This window comes from Sturnus vulgaris, chromosome 5 (assembly GCF_052056855.1).
Source record: "Sturnus vulgaris isolate bStuVul1 chromosome 5, bStuVul1.hap1, whole genome shotgun sequence".
Lineage (NCBI taxonomy): Eukaryota > Metazoa > Chordata > Aves > Passeriformes > Sturnidae > Sturnus > Sturnus vulgaris.
The window spans coordinates 39,112,473-39,128,081 of NC_142247.1; the positions used below are offsets into that span (position 1 = coordinate 39,112,473).

Here is a 15,609-nt window from a genome sequence, read left to right on the forward strand (position 1 = left end):
TCTATCAATCCAGCAAGATATGTAGTTGGAAAAAACTGGTGTTTCAGCTCAGTCTGTACTACAGAGACATGTTCAAAATAAGAAATATTTTCTTACTACTATCTTGTTAACATCTGATAAGCAGCATATTTTACTTATTTACAATATTTAGTATTGGTGACTTACTAAGACATCCCTCTACATTACATAGCTATATTTTGGGTATTTCAAAACTGGTATATCAAGGATACACTCCCAGGTCCCATCTCCTTTCTGCATGTACACTTTGGTGTGCATCACTTCCCCACTCATGTTGCTCTCTGCTGAATGGAACCTTGGGATGCAGGCAAATGATGCCTTTCAGTAGGGGTGAGTTTTGTGGGACACAGTGTGGAGCTCATCTGGTAATATGTCCAACTAAATGCTAGGATATTTATTTCAATTTATGTTATGCTAGTCAGAATTTTACTATTCTTGTAGCAGTACGAGTCATTGTATCATAAGCCTTGATCCTGGTACAGCCAATCTTGCTTTCATAGGGATAAGCATTCTAGGATGTTTCCAGAAAAGGGAGTTCTTGTTTTCCTTTGCACAAACTCAGACGCTGAACAGAGCAGCAAGCAGGGGTGAATGCCCACTGGAATATCCAGAGGTAGGCTGGACATAATTAATTCCTACCTTGGAAAAATCAATGCATCCTGATTCATAATCCCTTAATTTTGAGGATATCAGAAGTCTTACGAGTGGAAAACTGAAACTGAATGGTCAGTGTTTACTGTATGCCATTTATGCCATTTCTAGCTTTTCTGACAAGAACTTATTTTTCTTTTAAGTGGAATATGGTGAGATAATAGATGTTTTAGAACTGATTTTAAAGCAAGTTGTTTTGAGAACAGCTGGGTCATATTTTCATTTTCCTGCAATTGAAACACATATTTCCATTCCTATACTTGCAAAACTAAAGATAGGTAAAAATCAAAGTACTTACCTCTTTTTGATGAGCACAGAATATCAGACAGTTAACCATTTTGTAAACACAAGGATGTAGAGCTTATAAACCAAATTATTCCTGTGTAATATAAATTATATGCAGAGAGAGTGCTTTGTCTGTCTTTGTTCTCTTGCTGGAGGATTAACTTTGGATATGGCTAACCCATTGTCACTTCTGAACTCAGTATTGCATAATAAAGTCTGATAAATTATGTTGGCCTTATATTCTTTTTTTGTCTATAGGTTTTACTTTTTGGGCTTGAGAAATAGCCCATGCTGTGATGGACATGTGATTAAAAAAAAAATCCCTGTAGGCATTTCAAACACTATTTTTTCATTCATTAGATTGCTTGGTAACTCACAGGACACCTAATTCACATTCAAGTTTATGTTCATTTTCATTTTAGGAGAACACAAGCTTCACTTTATTCCAGCATTGATTGGCCCTTTCCTGGAAGTGACCTTGATCCCTCAGCCAGACCTGAGGAATGTAATGATTCCTATTTTCCATGACATGATGGATTGGGAGCAAAGGCGAAGCGGCAACTTTAAACAGGTACTTTGTGTGAAGCTGTTTATAAAACAGGACTGAGTATCAAGCACTTCACAGGGTCCTAGTGGACTTGAACCTGGAGTTCCATTGCTGGTTCCAGGTTGAGAAGGTGATCACTACTCCGCCTGTTGGATAGGGATTACAAGAGCTTTCCCTTTTTCTCTTTGCAGAGCTAGTAAGATTCTCCAGGTAATATTATCATGTTAGTTATGTGAGATGAGGAATAAAATCCATGACCTACTGAAGTGAAGAACAGAACTTGAGCTGTTTTCAGCAAGGTTGTTGTGGTGGTTTCTCACCTCTGCTTTACAGTGGTACAGACTGCTGGTTAGACAGGATTCAACCAGCTTCCCTTCTGGTTACTATGGAAAAAGATCAGATGTTCTTCAGAAAAGAGCCAAATATTCTTGTTGCTCAAACACTTTCTTAATGGGCTAGGAAGGAACCACCAAGAGTGCCATCTGCTCCCTCAGCTCCCACTCAGTTCTTTCAGACTGCCTCAAACCATTCTCAGTGCCCTCCTTCCTGCTGCTTCAAAATGAAGGAAAGTAGAAGTATTTTAATTACTCCCAGGCAATCATAATGCTTAGGGTGGGAGCTGTGTCTAAAACACAAACCAAACTATTAGAAACAGAGTAGTGCATGTGATGTAAGTAGGTAGCTTTTCACTATCTATATATAAGTTTATTGTTAAAAATTACCACAGAAATGTTAACAAGGAGTGAGAAGGAAGAAAATCCACTTGCTCTGCTTCTCTATCTTTTCAGCTTGGTTTTAAGTCTAAATTGTAATAGATTTAGTCTGTAATAAAATAATGAAAATCGCTTGGTTTCTTCCCTAGATATGTGATTGTTAATATATTACTGACAAAAAGGAGGTTTGAAATATAAATACACAATGTGGCATCAGCAACACTTTTCTTTGTAATCAATGAGCTTAAAAACATGCATTGGGGGAATCATTAGCCACTATATTTTCTTAACCACCAAGTTTCTTTGATAGCTGATATGTAAGTCCAGGAAATTTGCTTTCTAATGAAATACACTGGCAGATAAGAGTGTTGGGAGAGTCTGAGCTCCCAAGTATTCTGAACAGTGCAGACATTTATGTACATTATAAGAAAATTGTATGTGCTTACATCCTTGCAATGAGAATTCAGGCAGTTTATTTGGGCTGTGTGCTTTTCCTCTGACTCCATAAATAGATAGCTGCCTTAGCAGCAGCAAATGCTACTCAGCCTGTAGTTTTAAAGTCACGTTGCTCAATTTAAATTAGCTCCCTCCCTCCAAAAAAAAAAAAAAAAGCGCTACAAACCTCGGGAATTATAACAGCTTCGAAGAGATGAAGTGACTTATCACATGATTGACCAATAACTCTAAAATATGCATTTAGCAAAGTCCCTTACATAAAACCAGCTCTTCCCTCTGTTTTCTCTAATCTCATTAAAGGAAAAAGAAGCTGTTTACACCACAGTTATATGTTGCAGGTGGAAGCAAAGCTGATTGACAAACTGGACAGCCTAATGTCAGAAGGTAAAGGTGATGAAACATACCGAGAACTCTTCAACAGTATGTGAGTAATATGTTTATCTTATAATTCCTTGAGTTCCATTGCTTGTATCAGATGCTAATGTCATAGAGAAGTAATGCTTAAACCAATTCTGATGCTAATTTTTTCTTTTTTTGTTCCCTTAAAATCTGAAGAATAAAATGTTTCATGGTGTTGTGTAGCATCTGTAAAGTCTGGCAGTACTTCTTTCATACAGCTATAATTGGGAAAGGCTAAATCTGTTATATCACACAACATTCTCTACCTACTAATTTTAAAATCAGAAAAGCAAGAAATGCTCCATAATTGCATAGAGTGCAGGTAGAGCTCAGATGGAGCATTTTGATAACAAGGCATGACAATTAAACAAAAAAGCATTTAATAAGTGATTTTCTATTGCTACAAACTTGTACTCCTCTGAGTAATGTCACTTGTTGATTTCTCGTTTGATGTAAACAATTGTATTTATTCTGATAAGATTATTTATTTTAATTTTTTTTGTAAATTACTGGCTAAGCTTTTAGTGTTTTTTAATAAATGACATGCTGCTTAAATCTAATGGGAAAAGCTAATGATAATGCTGAAGTCCCTAAAGTTGTGCATAAGTTATTCCACTGACTGAAATAAATGATTGTCACAGAGTACAAGTACAAAATAACTAACTGGACTCTGTCTCTGTTGTTCTTCAGAGCTCAATTCCACCAAAGTTAAAAATTTCACTCATTTCTGATGTGTCTATTTTAGTAGGAGATGTATTGTTCCTCTTCAAGATTCCTGCTGTGTTTTCTTCAGTTCTACTAAATACATGATTTTTTTTTTCCCTGTTTATACGGTTTTTTAATCATTCGTTCTTCTTTAAGTATTTTTTTGGCTCTCTTGTCTTTGGTTATAGAACAAGATTCAGGTCTTGGTGTCTAAAAATAGCAAACACTTAATAATCTGTAATTGTACCAAGTTAAAAAAATAGAGTTCCTAAATATTTATCATGTGTAGAAGCAAAAGTGGGTAGAGAGATTGGGCAGAATAATATGGAATTGAATGAATAATAGCAAGTAGCAGTACAGTATGCTAAAGCAGAACTTTCCTGTAATTATTCATGACATTTTCATAATATGAGTAAAGATAATAAAAGGTAAGGTGTTTTCAATATTTTAGTAATACAGTATTCTAACTGTAAAATTAAGTCATTAAAGGAAAAACTCATAATTATAAAATGAAGCCTATGTAAAATACATCAGTGTGTCTATCACTGAAATAACTTAAAATTCTATAAGAAAGCATGCTTCGTAGCAAATATAGTTCCTAATTTTTTATGGTTTTATGTTAGATTTCATCTGAGGAATGTTAAACATGATACAGTGAAAAATGCTGAGAGCCTTTTATAAATCTAAATGCCGAAAACATAGTCATGGTAATTTAAATTGCAAAATGTCTCACAGCATCAGTATACTTGTGGTTTCTGTCCTGGTATACCAGAAGTTGAAACTAAACTCTGTGAAATTTCAGAATAAGTGCTCAAGTTCACTCCCAGCTAATGAAAAGGTAGTATTTATGATTAGGGGTTTATTTACTTTTATTGACTATATGCATTACCACCTCTCAAGAGGAGAACCTGTAGAAGATATTAAACTAAAATGGAGGATGACATATTGTTCTAGGGTATGTGAAGAAAAAGGATGAAAATCAGATGGGCAGTTTGGGGAATTGACTGCAAGAGACAGGGTCAGTTAGCCTGAGATTTTGGGGTTTCTTTATTTCTTCTAAAGGTAATTTAAACTAAGCAATATTAGGGTGTCTTTACACAAAAGGAAAGCAGACTTGTTTAGGCTGAAGTGACAGAGATGTAGCAGGTACCCAAAAAGTAAAATAGTGATACAATTTTGCAGCAAGCAGTGGTCTTTTATGCTTTAAAGAAAACAATGCTACAATATTACCTGATCTTTCTGAAGATTAGACATGGTTACATTGATAGGTGTCACTGGGAGCCAAGGGGATGCACACACCTACTTTGAGTACAGTCTGGGAACTGCAGCGGGTGTGACTCTCTCTGGTTTTGTCATGCTGTTTATTTTGTCTGAATTGGAAAATGAATTTAAATCTCTCAACTCCCACGTTAATGGCTGCTTTTTTTTTTTTTTTTTCCCTCCCAGAGATAATCACTGCATCTTTCCTTTGAGCATCTATTTTCAAGGATAAATTATAAGCATCTCTGGAGATGGCTAAAATATTATGTGCTTAGAATTTGCTGCCTACAATGAAATGATCTATATCAAATAAAAAGACAGAGAAAGTAGGGGGAAGGTGACTGTTGTTTGTTTTGAATCAATGTCTTTCTAGGGACTTGAATGTGACCATTCACTGATTAGCTCCTTATGTCATTTGAAGGAGCTGCAAAGCATGAAGCAGTGAACATTTTGTTATCATGAGAAACTAGATGTTACAATTGCTATCCGTTGTAATTATGGTATGAAAGCTGTTCTGATCTACATTTACACTGTAATATTGCAATTGAATTCCTGAGTTAATTAGCACAGGGAAAAGAATGATTTTACTTTATTAAACGGTGGTTAAAATAAAATCCTCAGAAGCCAAGGTATATACTCAAGTAGGTCTTCTGAATCCAATGGATGCTGTAGGTTTATTACTTCTGTAGCTGTATTTCAGTTTGGCCTAAGACAAGCCTTTTCATATTTGGAAGTTAGGTAGCCACACTGAAGCACAAAACCTGGACTAATGAGTTCTGCTGGGGGCCTGGCAATGAGGCTTCTCTTTGAAGAAATTGTAGTTGACATTCAGCTGAGCAGGCATTTATAACTGAGTTCTGCCAGTTTCTGGGTGATTTCTCCAACCATGAATCTATTATATAAAAGTGATGGCTGCTACCTTTCCTCTGCTGTCATCTTAATTTCTTAATGTCATCTTAATGTATGACTGAATTCAGCACTGCCCAGTCCATTAGATTGTCTGGAGTGAGTCTTTTGAGACCCTTTATGACTTGTTCAGGGAACCTCTGACTATAGTAAAATCTTTGCACTCCAAAATAGGCATCTGGATGTTTTAAGACACCTCTAGGATTAGCTAAAAGAATAACGCTGTGCTTTAGGCACACAAAATCCATTTACTACATAATGAGCTAGTCTGAATGTTTCTAAGCCTGCTGTTCGTCCCTGGAGAACTCTGGTCCTCTGGATCACTATTCTCTTACTCCTGGGGTACCTAAGATTAAAAAATAATGAAATACTCCCTTTCCCCCCACCAAACAAAACAAAGCAAACCATGGTTTTTGTTTGGTTGGAAATAATTGTTCAGGTGAGCTTAGGTGTTAGACTATAGTAACAGGGATAAACAGAAACATTTTTGTAACTTCCCTTTGTTGTTTAACCCTCTTAGTGCTTTGTACAAGGTAGCCAAGCATCTAAACTATGCTTTGGGATCTGTAAGAACAGGGATTCAATTCTACCTAGATTTAACCAGAATATATTTGAGTAGCTTTTTCATTCTGAGTGTTTGTTCTGTGCATTGTGCTGGAAATGGGGGGGAATGGAGGGGGGAGAGGGAAGCATGCCTCAGAAGGCAAGTCTTAAATTTTTTCAACTGACCATATTGATGTCAGTTCATATAAGTACTTTGAATGTATCTGCTCAACTCACTATTAGAAATTGTGTGTTTATACTGAATGTGCCAATTTTAAAGAAAATGCATAAGTCAAATGCAGATAAGAACCATCTGTTTTGAAAGAGAAGTCATACTTCTATTGTTTTTCTAGAGGAGCTATTGGTAATTATTTTGTTGAATCTAGGTTGAAATGTTCCTTTTTAGCATAGAGTTAAAAAATGAAAAATCCCTGAAGTGATCAAGGTTTAATAATGTGACAGGCTCTACTCTTATTTCTCATTAGACACAAAAACTTCTATTAGAAGGAACATAAGGGATTCAAAAGTGTATTAAGGTAGCCTCTGTATTCTGTATGGAAAACAGAGGTACGGGCTTAGTGTTTCAGTATTTTCTAGTTAAGGATGGTCTTGTCATCTGCTAGCAATGAATGATTGCCAGCCTCTGATTGTGAGGGAAAGACATCTGACTGCCTCCTTAAGGGAAGAAATGAGTTTAAGATTCACATAAGGGTTCAGGATGAAGATCAGTATTTGCTCCTCAGTTCCAGCAGAGCACAGCTTCATTTAGGTCAAATTTGCTTGGAGAATTGCATCTGTGACATCCCTGAGCCTGCAAGAAGCAGAGCTGGAGTGTATAACTAGTGCAGTTGGCATGTAGGAGTTCCTGAGCGGTGTTATAGGTTTGAAATTTGGATGTAGGAGTTTTTAGGGACTGAGGAGCATGCTCAGGGTAGATGAAGGTCAGTGGAGCTGACAGACAGAAGGTTCAGAGATGCTTTTAACAACTCTCTAAAACTCTAAGGATATGGATGTGGGGATTTTCAGAGGCTTCTAAATAAACCACAACTGAGTGCATTTTCAGGGAGACAGCTGAAATATCTCCACGGATGTGTCATCCACCTGAGCTCCCACACCAAAGCATAAAAGTAACATGGCTCTGTAAATAAATATTTTCTTTCTCATTCTTGTAGAAAAAATGTGCGAAATTCATGCCTAAATGATAAATATTTGAGGAACTTAAGCAATGAAAAACAGAGGCCTGAAGCAGAATTATATAAAGAATACTATTAATAAAGAAAATTATATGAGGTGTAGTTGTACTAATAGCTCCACTTACATTACCATTTTGAAATCTTTCCACTTCAGTGTATAATCTGCATTTACATTGGCACAACAGTTTTTAATAAAATAATCTTATGGCACTTTACACTAATGGAATCGTGCATGTGGATGATAGTTCTCAGAAAGAAATATTAAGTAAAGAGGGGGAATCGTCTTGTCCCTCCTCTCTTCTTAAATTTCATGCATACTGGAATATTAGAGAAGAGAGGAGAAAAGGAAAAATCTTTTTAAAAATTGAGAAGGTATATTGAGCTGATGAATATTCTTCTCTAGGAACCCCTTTAAATTCTGTGTATTCTGAAATATCAGCATGAAGTGAATATATAAATTTTATGCAAGTGTTGTGTTAAGTCTTTGGGATATTAATATATTCTGAAAATTAGGTATTTGCTCTATTTTAACCTGATGCAGCTAATATAAAAATCGTTTGTTTTGTCAATGCTTCCTGGACTAGAATTCCACTTTTTGGTCCTTATCCTAGGTAAGACATTGTTTGCTTCTTGGGAGGGTGTTTGTAAAAGAAAATCTATCAAAGATGTTGCTATGGTATTAAGGTACTGGTAAAAGCAGAGAGGTTGTCATGGTAACTGTTAAAAATAAACAGTGACATTTTTCTGGCTTCTTTTTTTTCAGTTTGCTGAAGAAAATTGAGCGGGAAACATGGAGGGAAAGTGGCGTTTCATTAATTGCCACCGTGACTCGCCTCATGGAGAGGCTCCTGGACTACAGGTGAGTGATTACCACAATCTAGAGGTGGGGTTGTCATTGAAATATTAGGAAACAAATACAGTTATCTTGCTCAAATGGCAACTGCACATGGATATATCAGCTGGGAGTGCTCAGGATCTCTGACAGCAGCTGCTTAGTCAACAGGAAAATGCAACAGGATGAAAACAACCAAGTAGACTCCCCATGGTGTAAAAAATCCAGTGGCACGCTTGTTTCCTGTCAGGGAATGTAGTAACTTTTGGCAGTAGATTGGTGACTCAAGTCTGTCTGAAGACACAGAGCTCAGTACTAATCACCTGACAGTTGTTTTACACAATATGTAAAATTTTTATCACTATGTCAATCACGCTTTGTTGTAGTGTCAGCTGGCACAGTAAGTATGTATACAAAGACATGATCTCTGGGTGAGCACCGACATCTGACTGTACCACATGATGAAAGGAGAGAGAAATGAGGCATGTACTCTCTTTCAGGAGTGCAAGACTAAAAGCAATTTTCCCAGTCAGTTGTGAGCCTGTGTAGAGGCTTCACATTTCAGCTTAGTCCTCCTTATTGCCACCGACTGTAGCACTTTCTAGAGCTTATGTGGTAAGGTTTTCTCCCTGGTTCCATAGGGACACATGTTGAGACCTAGTACTGCACTTGCTGTCATCACTGATAGTTTGAAAGGAAAGCTATTTCATCAAAAAAGAGACTGAACTCTTAATTTCTAGAAGCATGGCACTGCTACTTCTCTTCAGGGATCAGCTGGATTACAACCTCTTGGACTCCCAGTATTTCAAAACAGTGGTGTCTTGTTAGTTATGAGAGTATTTGGGGCAATTGCTTAGTTCATGTACGCAAGAAGGTTTTACAGTTTTGTTACATTTCTTTTAGTGAGTATGTGACGTCTGCCTGTTATTCTTATATTTAAGCATGGTTATACTTGCTACTTTTTTTCTCTGTGTGATACAAAAAGGTCACATAGTAATGACAGAGACAGAAAGAAAACACTGACTTTCTTGACAATTGAGGTATTCCGTGTACTACAAAAGGAGGCATGAAATCTCTTGGCTACTTGGGTCAGCTGTTTTCTGAGGTGTGCTTCGCTGTGAGAGGATAAACAGAATTCCTTTTGACTTTCATAACTTTCTGCTTTAGGGACTGCATGAAAATGGGAGAAGTGGATGGCAAAAAGATTGGCTGCACTGTTAGCCTTTTGGTTTGTATAATACTTTATCTTTTCCTTTTTTATTTCAGTTGAGCATTTTCTACTATACATTTTCTAGTATACAGATATACATTTGAATAGGACATACTTTGGTCCTTGTTGCAATTTGAGTGGAATTTGACAAAGTAATGCAACATTTAGGATCATTGATTATTTTTTCCAGACTATGATTGATACAGTAGGGAGTTAGTCTTCCTTGGGATTGCATAGCTTGGTTCTGAAAGGTCTCCAAAACTGCTTTATTAAGTTTTAAGTCTCTTCCTACTGGATAAACTTCACCAAAGTACTTTCCAAGTTTAATTAGTCTCTGAGTTTGTAAAAACAAACATGCCTTTCCTCCTCTTCCAAACCCAAGAAAACTTACATGACTTCTCTTGTTTCTTTTCTTCCCCAAAAACTGATGTAAGTTGGTTCTTATGGCATATAATATGGGATTATCTTGTGAATACTGCAGGTTGACTATTCTCTCCCCAGTAGAAGAGACAGAAATGCTGCTCAAGACCTCCTGTTGTCATCCTATGATCATTATCACAAACAAACAGTGCTAAACCATAGTATGAAAAAGATGTCATTTTTGTTTACAAGATGCATTTTGATTCTTGGCCAGTTTCCACTGACAAGTTTGTTGACTTCTGTCAACCTTGGAAAGTTTCCATTTTCATGGTGAATCTTTTGAGAAGCTGTCTTTTTAGCCAGAGGGGAAAAAAACCACGAAATAAGCTGCCTTGCAATTCTGCATTTTTGACGTCAGTGAAACAATTTGGTATCACTTCTAAGTAGCAGTTAGACATAAGAGAACAAAGAATTTCTTCAGTAAGAGAATAGGGTTCTAAATAGGGATGATATTTTCTATGAAGCCATAAAGCAGCTGGCTTGCTGTCAAAATATCTGACATGATCTGAATTCTGTAAAGCACCTGGATTATTTTCATCCCTAAGGAATTTCTAATCTATTATTAGCAAATCACCCAAGATTTGTACCAAAAGAAAATTAAAATATTTAAGAATCCCAAAGCAACACATTACTTTTAAATGGGATTTTCAATGACTCATACAGACTAAGGTGGATTTCATATCCAAATAATTTTCAAAGAAATTTTTAATACTCTTGCACAACAGAGAGACAATGAATGCTAAATTTTCTCAAATCGGTTTAAAAAATATTTTCTTTATAAATTTTTTATTTTTATGTTTTCATAGTGTTCATCCCACCTTTTTCCTTGATAATAACTCAGTTTAGGAAGCAGTGGCACAGAATATGAATGTGCATTAGGAGAAAAACTCCTTAGAGTTCAAAATAGCGATTTAAAGAATAGAACAGAAAGTATTAATTGCTAATGAGAACTACTGCTTAGACCCTTCTAGTCTATAAATTCTTTATTTATCAAAGCAAATGATCCTGAACATGGAGTATGTCTAGCAGGAGGACTTCAGCTGCATGCCCATTGTGAATGTGGCAGTATGTGTGAACAATGCTATAGGCTTGTGCTCCACTTCCTGTAACTTTTTCATACTTTGCTTTAGGGCTTGTAAATAGATAAAGAATTTTTAAAATTAAGAATTACAGTATTTCAGTCCATATTTTATCCATGTAACAACAAATAGCAGTTATATGTTCAGAAATCAAATCTATTAATGTATTGCTAAAATATTATGTTTGAAGTTTTTTATTTGTAACCATTATCATAAATTTATTAACTACTACATTTTATTACAAAATTCAATTTTATTTCAGAATTTTTACAAGACTGAACTGAACAAGGAAGAGATGTATATTCGCTATATTCATAAGCTCTATGACCTACATCTGAAAGCCCAAAACTTCACAGGTAACTGAATACAAACTAGAAAAAGATATTTAGACCTGGTCTGTGATTTGCAGTCTTTTGCAACCCTGTGAGCTATATCCTCAGTGCAGAATGTACCAACCCAGGCAACAGCTGACTTTCCTTGCCTTGTGTCTCAAAATACTGCTCTTTTCAGCCCCGTGGCACTGTTATTTGCTGAGCCATGGTGAATAGAAATTACTTCTATTGATACCCACTACCAATAAATGTGTGATACCGTCTTTTCTTCACCCAAAAGGAGTAAAGTTTGGAGGAACTTTTTATTACCTCATTTAGTGGTATCTGAACCTGTACATTTTTTTTGTAATGCTCCTGGCTATCTGTTTGGTGAAGTGTTTCCACCCAGCTGTGTTTCAGAACCTCATTTTTAGGTTAAAAAAAGAAATAAAAGAAAGGAAGACCCATATTACTTACTCATGATGAGGCAGAGACCCTAAAACCTGTGACAAGTATTGCAATTTCATGATGTCTTTCTAAATCTTCACATACCACATTTGCAGTACTATTGTCCAAGATTTCTCTAATTTTGTGCTAAGGCTGGTTGTTATTTTAAATGAGGGAATAAGAAGCTCAACATGCACTTCATTTGGGGAACTTCATGACAACAGTAAGTGCTGGAGAAGATAAAATCAGTCTCCTTTTAAATCACACTATCTTTGCCAGAATATTTTACTGACCTTGTAAGATCTCCATCTTTTCCCCAGTGTTTGCAACTGCATATGTTCAAAGTTTCTAGATTTTTTTTTCTTCTTAAAAGCAGGTTAGTTGGCTGGGAGTCATTAGTAAACAGCTTACAGATACCTGGTGTCACAACAAGATTCCTTATGCTTTTCTACTATCCATAAGAAAGATTGATCACTTGGAATTTCCATACTTCCTTTGCAGTTCATGAATCTAAATGTAGACTAGATAGCAGGATGTTAAGGAGTGATTTTAATTTCCTCATGTGACCTGGCAATAGTGAGTCACAAGAGAATTTTGATTATCAAAACGTCTCTTTTCCACAGCTGGCTTTTGTATCAAGCTATTGTTTTGCATAGTAGATTTAGTAACTCTTTGAGCAGTGTTGAGTTCCCTTTAAGCACTGGATACTTTTTGCCATCCATTTTGATTTTAAACAGTATTTTGCTCAAAATTTATTTCCAGAACTTTTATTTCCTGTGTGTTATTTTGCATTTTTTTGCTGTGGTAGATTTCACTGCTTCTTTTTTTCTTTCTTTCTTTTTTTTTTTTTTTTTTTTTTTTTTTTTTTTTTTTTTTTTTTTTTTGTTATTGCTATTATTATTAATTATTATTTTTTGTTGTAAGAGCCTTAAATAAGACTTGTCTTACACCCATAGTTAGAAAACAGACTTGTGTAGTTCATTGCCTTATCAGAGACAATACAGACTGTAAGTCAGGTGGTCTAGAGAATTTGGGATTAGGAAAATAAGTTTCAGCAGCATTCCTACGTGTAGCAGCATTGGTTTGCTAATTGCATAGTTTCATCCTAGGGATGAAATGATTTCTTTTCTCCTTTCTATAATATGACTTACTGGACTGTTTCTAAAAATGCTCTGTTTAAAAAAATCCCTTTTATACAAAACATTACTTCAAATTTTTCTTTACAGAAAATTCAGTTGCAACTACAAATATACCTCCCCTGAGGCTGAATCACATAAATGCACTGATCCCTTGTGTCCCCTCAGTCACCTGAGAGCTGTAATGAGACTGTCTCTTTACCTATCCATCTTGGAAATATCTAGTGTTTTGAATATTTCCAGTATGAATTGAATTTCCCACATCATGAGTCAACCCCATTTATCTCTCCTTAGTGCTTTGTTGCAAGTCAGTAGTTACAGACCTCTCCCTGAGGTACCAGTATTTTATTTGTTGTGTTGGCCACTGCCAGACATAGATTTCTGAGTGGAAGAACCCTTCAAATTTTTAATCCAGTATGGTCATTCTTATTTTAGAAACCTTCTGTGTAAATTTATTATAATTTAAGAAAACTACATTGTTATGGCAGCAAAATTTGTTATGGCAACAAAATTTTGTTAAAGTCAAGGACTTGGAGGCTAAGTTTAGGAAGGAAAGGTCAAGGTGAGCTATCCTGACCATCCACTTATGTTCTGCTGTCTTTTGCTTCCTTATGATTTTGAATGATTTATTATCAGCTTCATGGATTTTTAAAATTGTTATATAGATGTGCTTCATGTCTTGAGTACAAAAATGTAGCTTGAAACTATGACCAAGGTGGTTATCAGTCAAGCAGCCTGAGAGCTGCTGAGTGTGAAGCCAGAATTAAGGTTGTCTGTGCAATTCGAGCTGGTCTTCCTTGCATGGTTGTATCACAGCACAGCATCAGTTTGCCCCACACTTAGCATTTTACAACACTGGGATTCAAGGCACTCTCTCCCACAAATACCTGCTGCAGTGATGATTTTTCATCCACAGGTTCTTAGTTGGACATGTAGAGGAACACCACTGCTAGAAAAAATACTGTAGAGTTTGGCTTAAGTCGCCTGTCTTATGGGAGCTCCTGGCAGAGGCAGAAGTAGGATATGGTTGTCTGGGGCAAACTTAGCTTAGTACAAAAAGTACTTTAGTACTTTATCACTATTTTTTTTACCTTATGTACAACCTATAAAATCTGCAATAAAATAAGTCCAGTAGGGAACTTCTTTCTCCAATGCATCTCCGTCTCCGGAATATGGCCCATCTTTGCAGTGGCTCGTTCATGCAAAGTGGTCCTGTGAGTGGAAACATAAACTGTGAATACTAACTTGGAAATCAATAATACATATGCTCAGTTAGCCAAATTGAATTGTCATAGCCAGTAGTAATTCTGGTGTTTTGCAATTTGCCAGAGTATGATTTTCCAATAAAAAGATTAATTTAATATTATTTTAGTGTACTGTTTCTGAGGATTTCCTGAAATCAAAGTAAAAAAAAAATAATAATTTTTATATTCCCATATAATTTCTACATATTAATGTAAATAGTATTACACAGCTCTCTGACTAGAGACCAACAACCGGTTTGATTCCTGCCAAACCAAAAACTAAATAAAATTTTAAAAATTAAAAAGAGAAAAATATTGCACTTCTAAATTGCTTGTTAAGGCCAGCTGGTAAGGTTCAGCTATCAGAGATTTATTTCTCTGTGGAAGGAGTGGATTTTATTAAGCACACATCTGCCTCCCTGTTTTCCTCCCCGCCCTGATCTCTCTTGGACTTTGTCCACAGCCTTGTTGTCTTTCCTCTTTCACTACTGATGTTCCTCACCCTCCAGTCCTTGTTCCTTTGTTCAGACAGCAGAGTCATTGAGAGTTTCTCCTTAGCTGTGGGAAGACTGGGCTAAGCAGGAAATGGTTATTTAATTTCTGTCTCCTTTGTATTTTCAGACTCCAGGAGAAGTGTCCCAGTGACTCCACTTTAAATAGTGTGTGAAAATTTTAAGCTATTTTTGTTATAGCTGTAGATAGTAATTCTGTCCAAAAACACCACTACCATCTGCTTAATACTCAAAATAAATCAATTACCCATTAAAAAGGTACCTCTCAAGAACAGCATTCTCATCTCTGTGTACTTGGTCTGTTCTGTCTGTTTGGTGTTGATCAGTGTGGTTTGTCTTGCAGAGGCTGCCTACACACTCCTGCTGTACGATGAGCTGCTGGAGTGGTCTGACCGGCCACTCAGGGAATTTCTCACCTACCCCATGCAAACCGAGTGGCAGCGTAAGGAGTGTCTCCACCTGACCATCATTCAAAACTTTGATAGGGGAAAGGTAAAACAGTCCCATTTTACTGACTGGGTCTGGGAAGGGTGGCTTACTCATTTTAGGATATAAGTTCTAGGGTTACACTATTTTCTTGTATTGAGGGGAGGTGTTTGTCCTTGCTCGATTAAGCAGTTACTTAGTAATGCAATACGTTTCTTCTAATCCTGTGGTTGTATTCTAGAAATCCCTCACATACATATGAGAATAATTTTCACTTGCATAGCAGTTGGCTTTGTAACTGTCAAAGCACTTTATA

General features: G+C 36.2%; 1 protein-coding gene across 4 annotated transcripts in view; it reads left to right on the forward strand.

Annotated features, from left to right (window-relative positions):
* The window catches only part of DOCK4 (dedicator of cytokinesis 4), a 224,168-nt gene that overhangs the window by 183,793 nt on the left and 24,766 nt on the right, over nt 1-15,609 (forward strand). For 2 of the 4 annotated variants that reach the window (XM_088165485.1, XM_088165487.1), the window contains exons 31-37: nt 1,377-1,525; nt 3,009-3,094; nt 8,261-8,287; nt 8,440-8,535; nt 9,676-9,736; nt 11,480-11,573; nt 15,211-15,359. In XM_088165485.1, the coding sequence (XP_088021611.1) occupies nt 1,377-1,525; nt 3,009-3,094; nt 8,261-8,287; nt 8,440-8,535; nt 9,676-9,736; nt 11,480-11,573; nt 15,211-15,359 (662 nt within the window). The remainder of the gene's footprint in view (nt 1-1,376; nt 1,526-3,008; nt 3,095-8,260; nt 8,288-8,439; nt 8,536-9,675; nt 9,737-11,479; nt 11,574-15,210; nt 15,360-15,609) is intronic. The other 2 variants (XM_014871177.2, XM_014871178.2) reach the window with 1 other exon arrangement.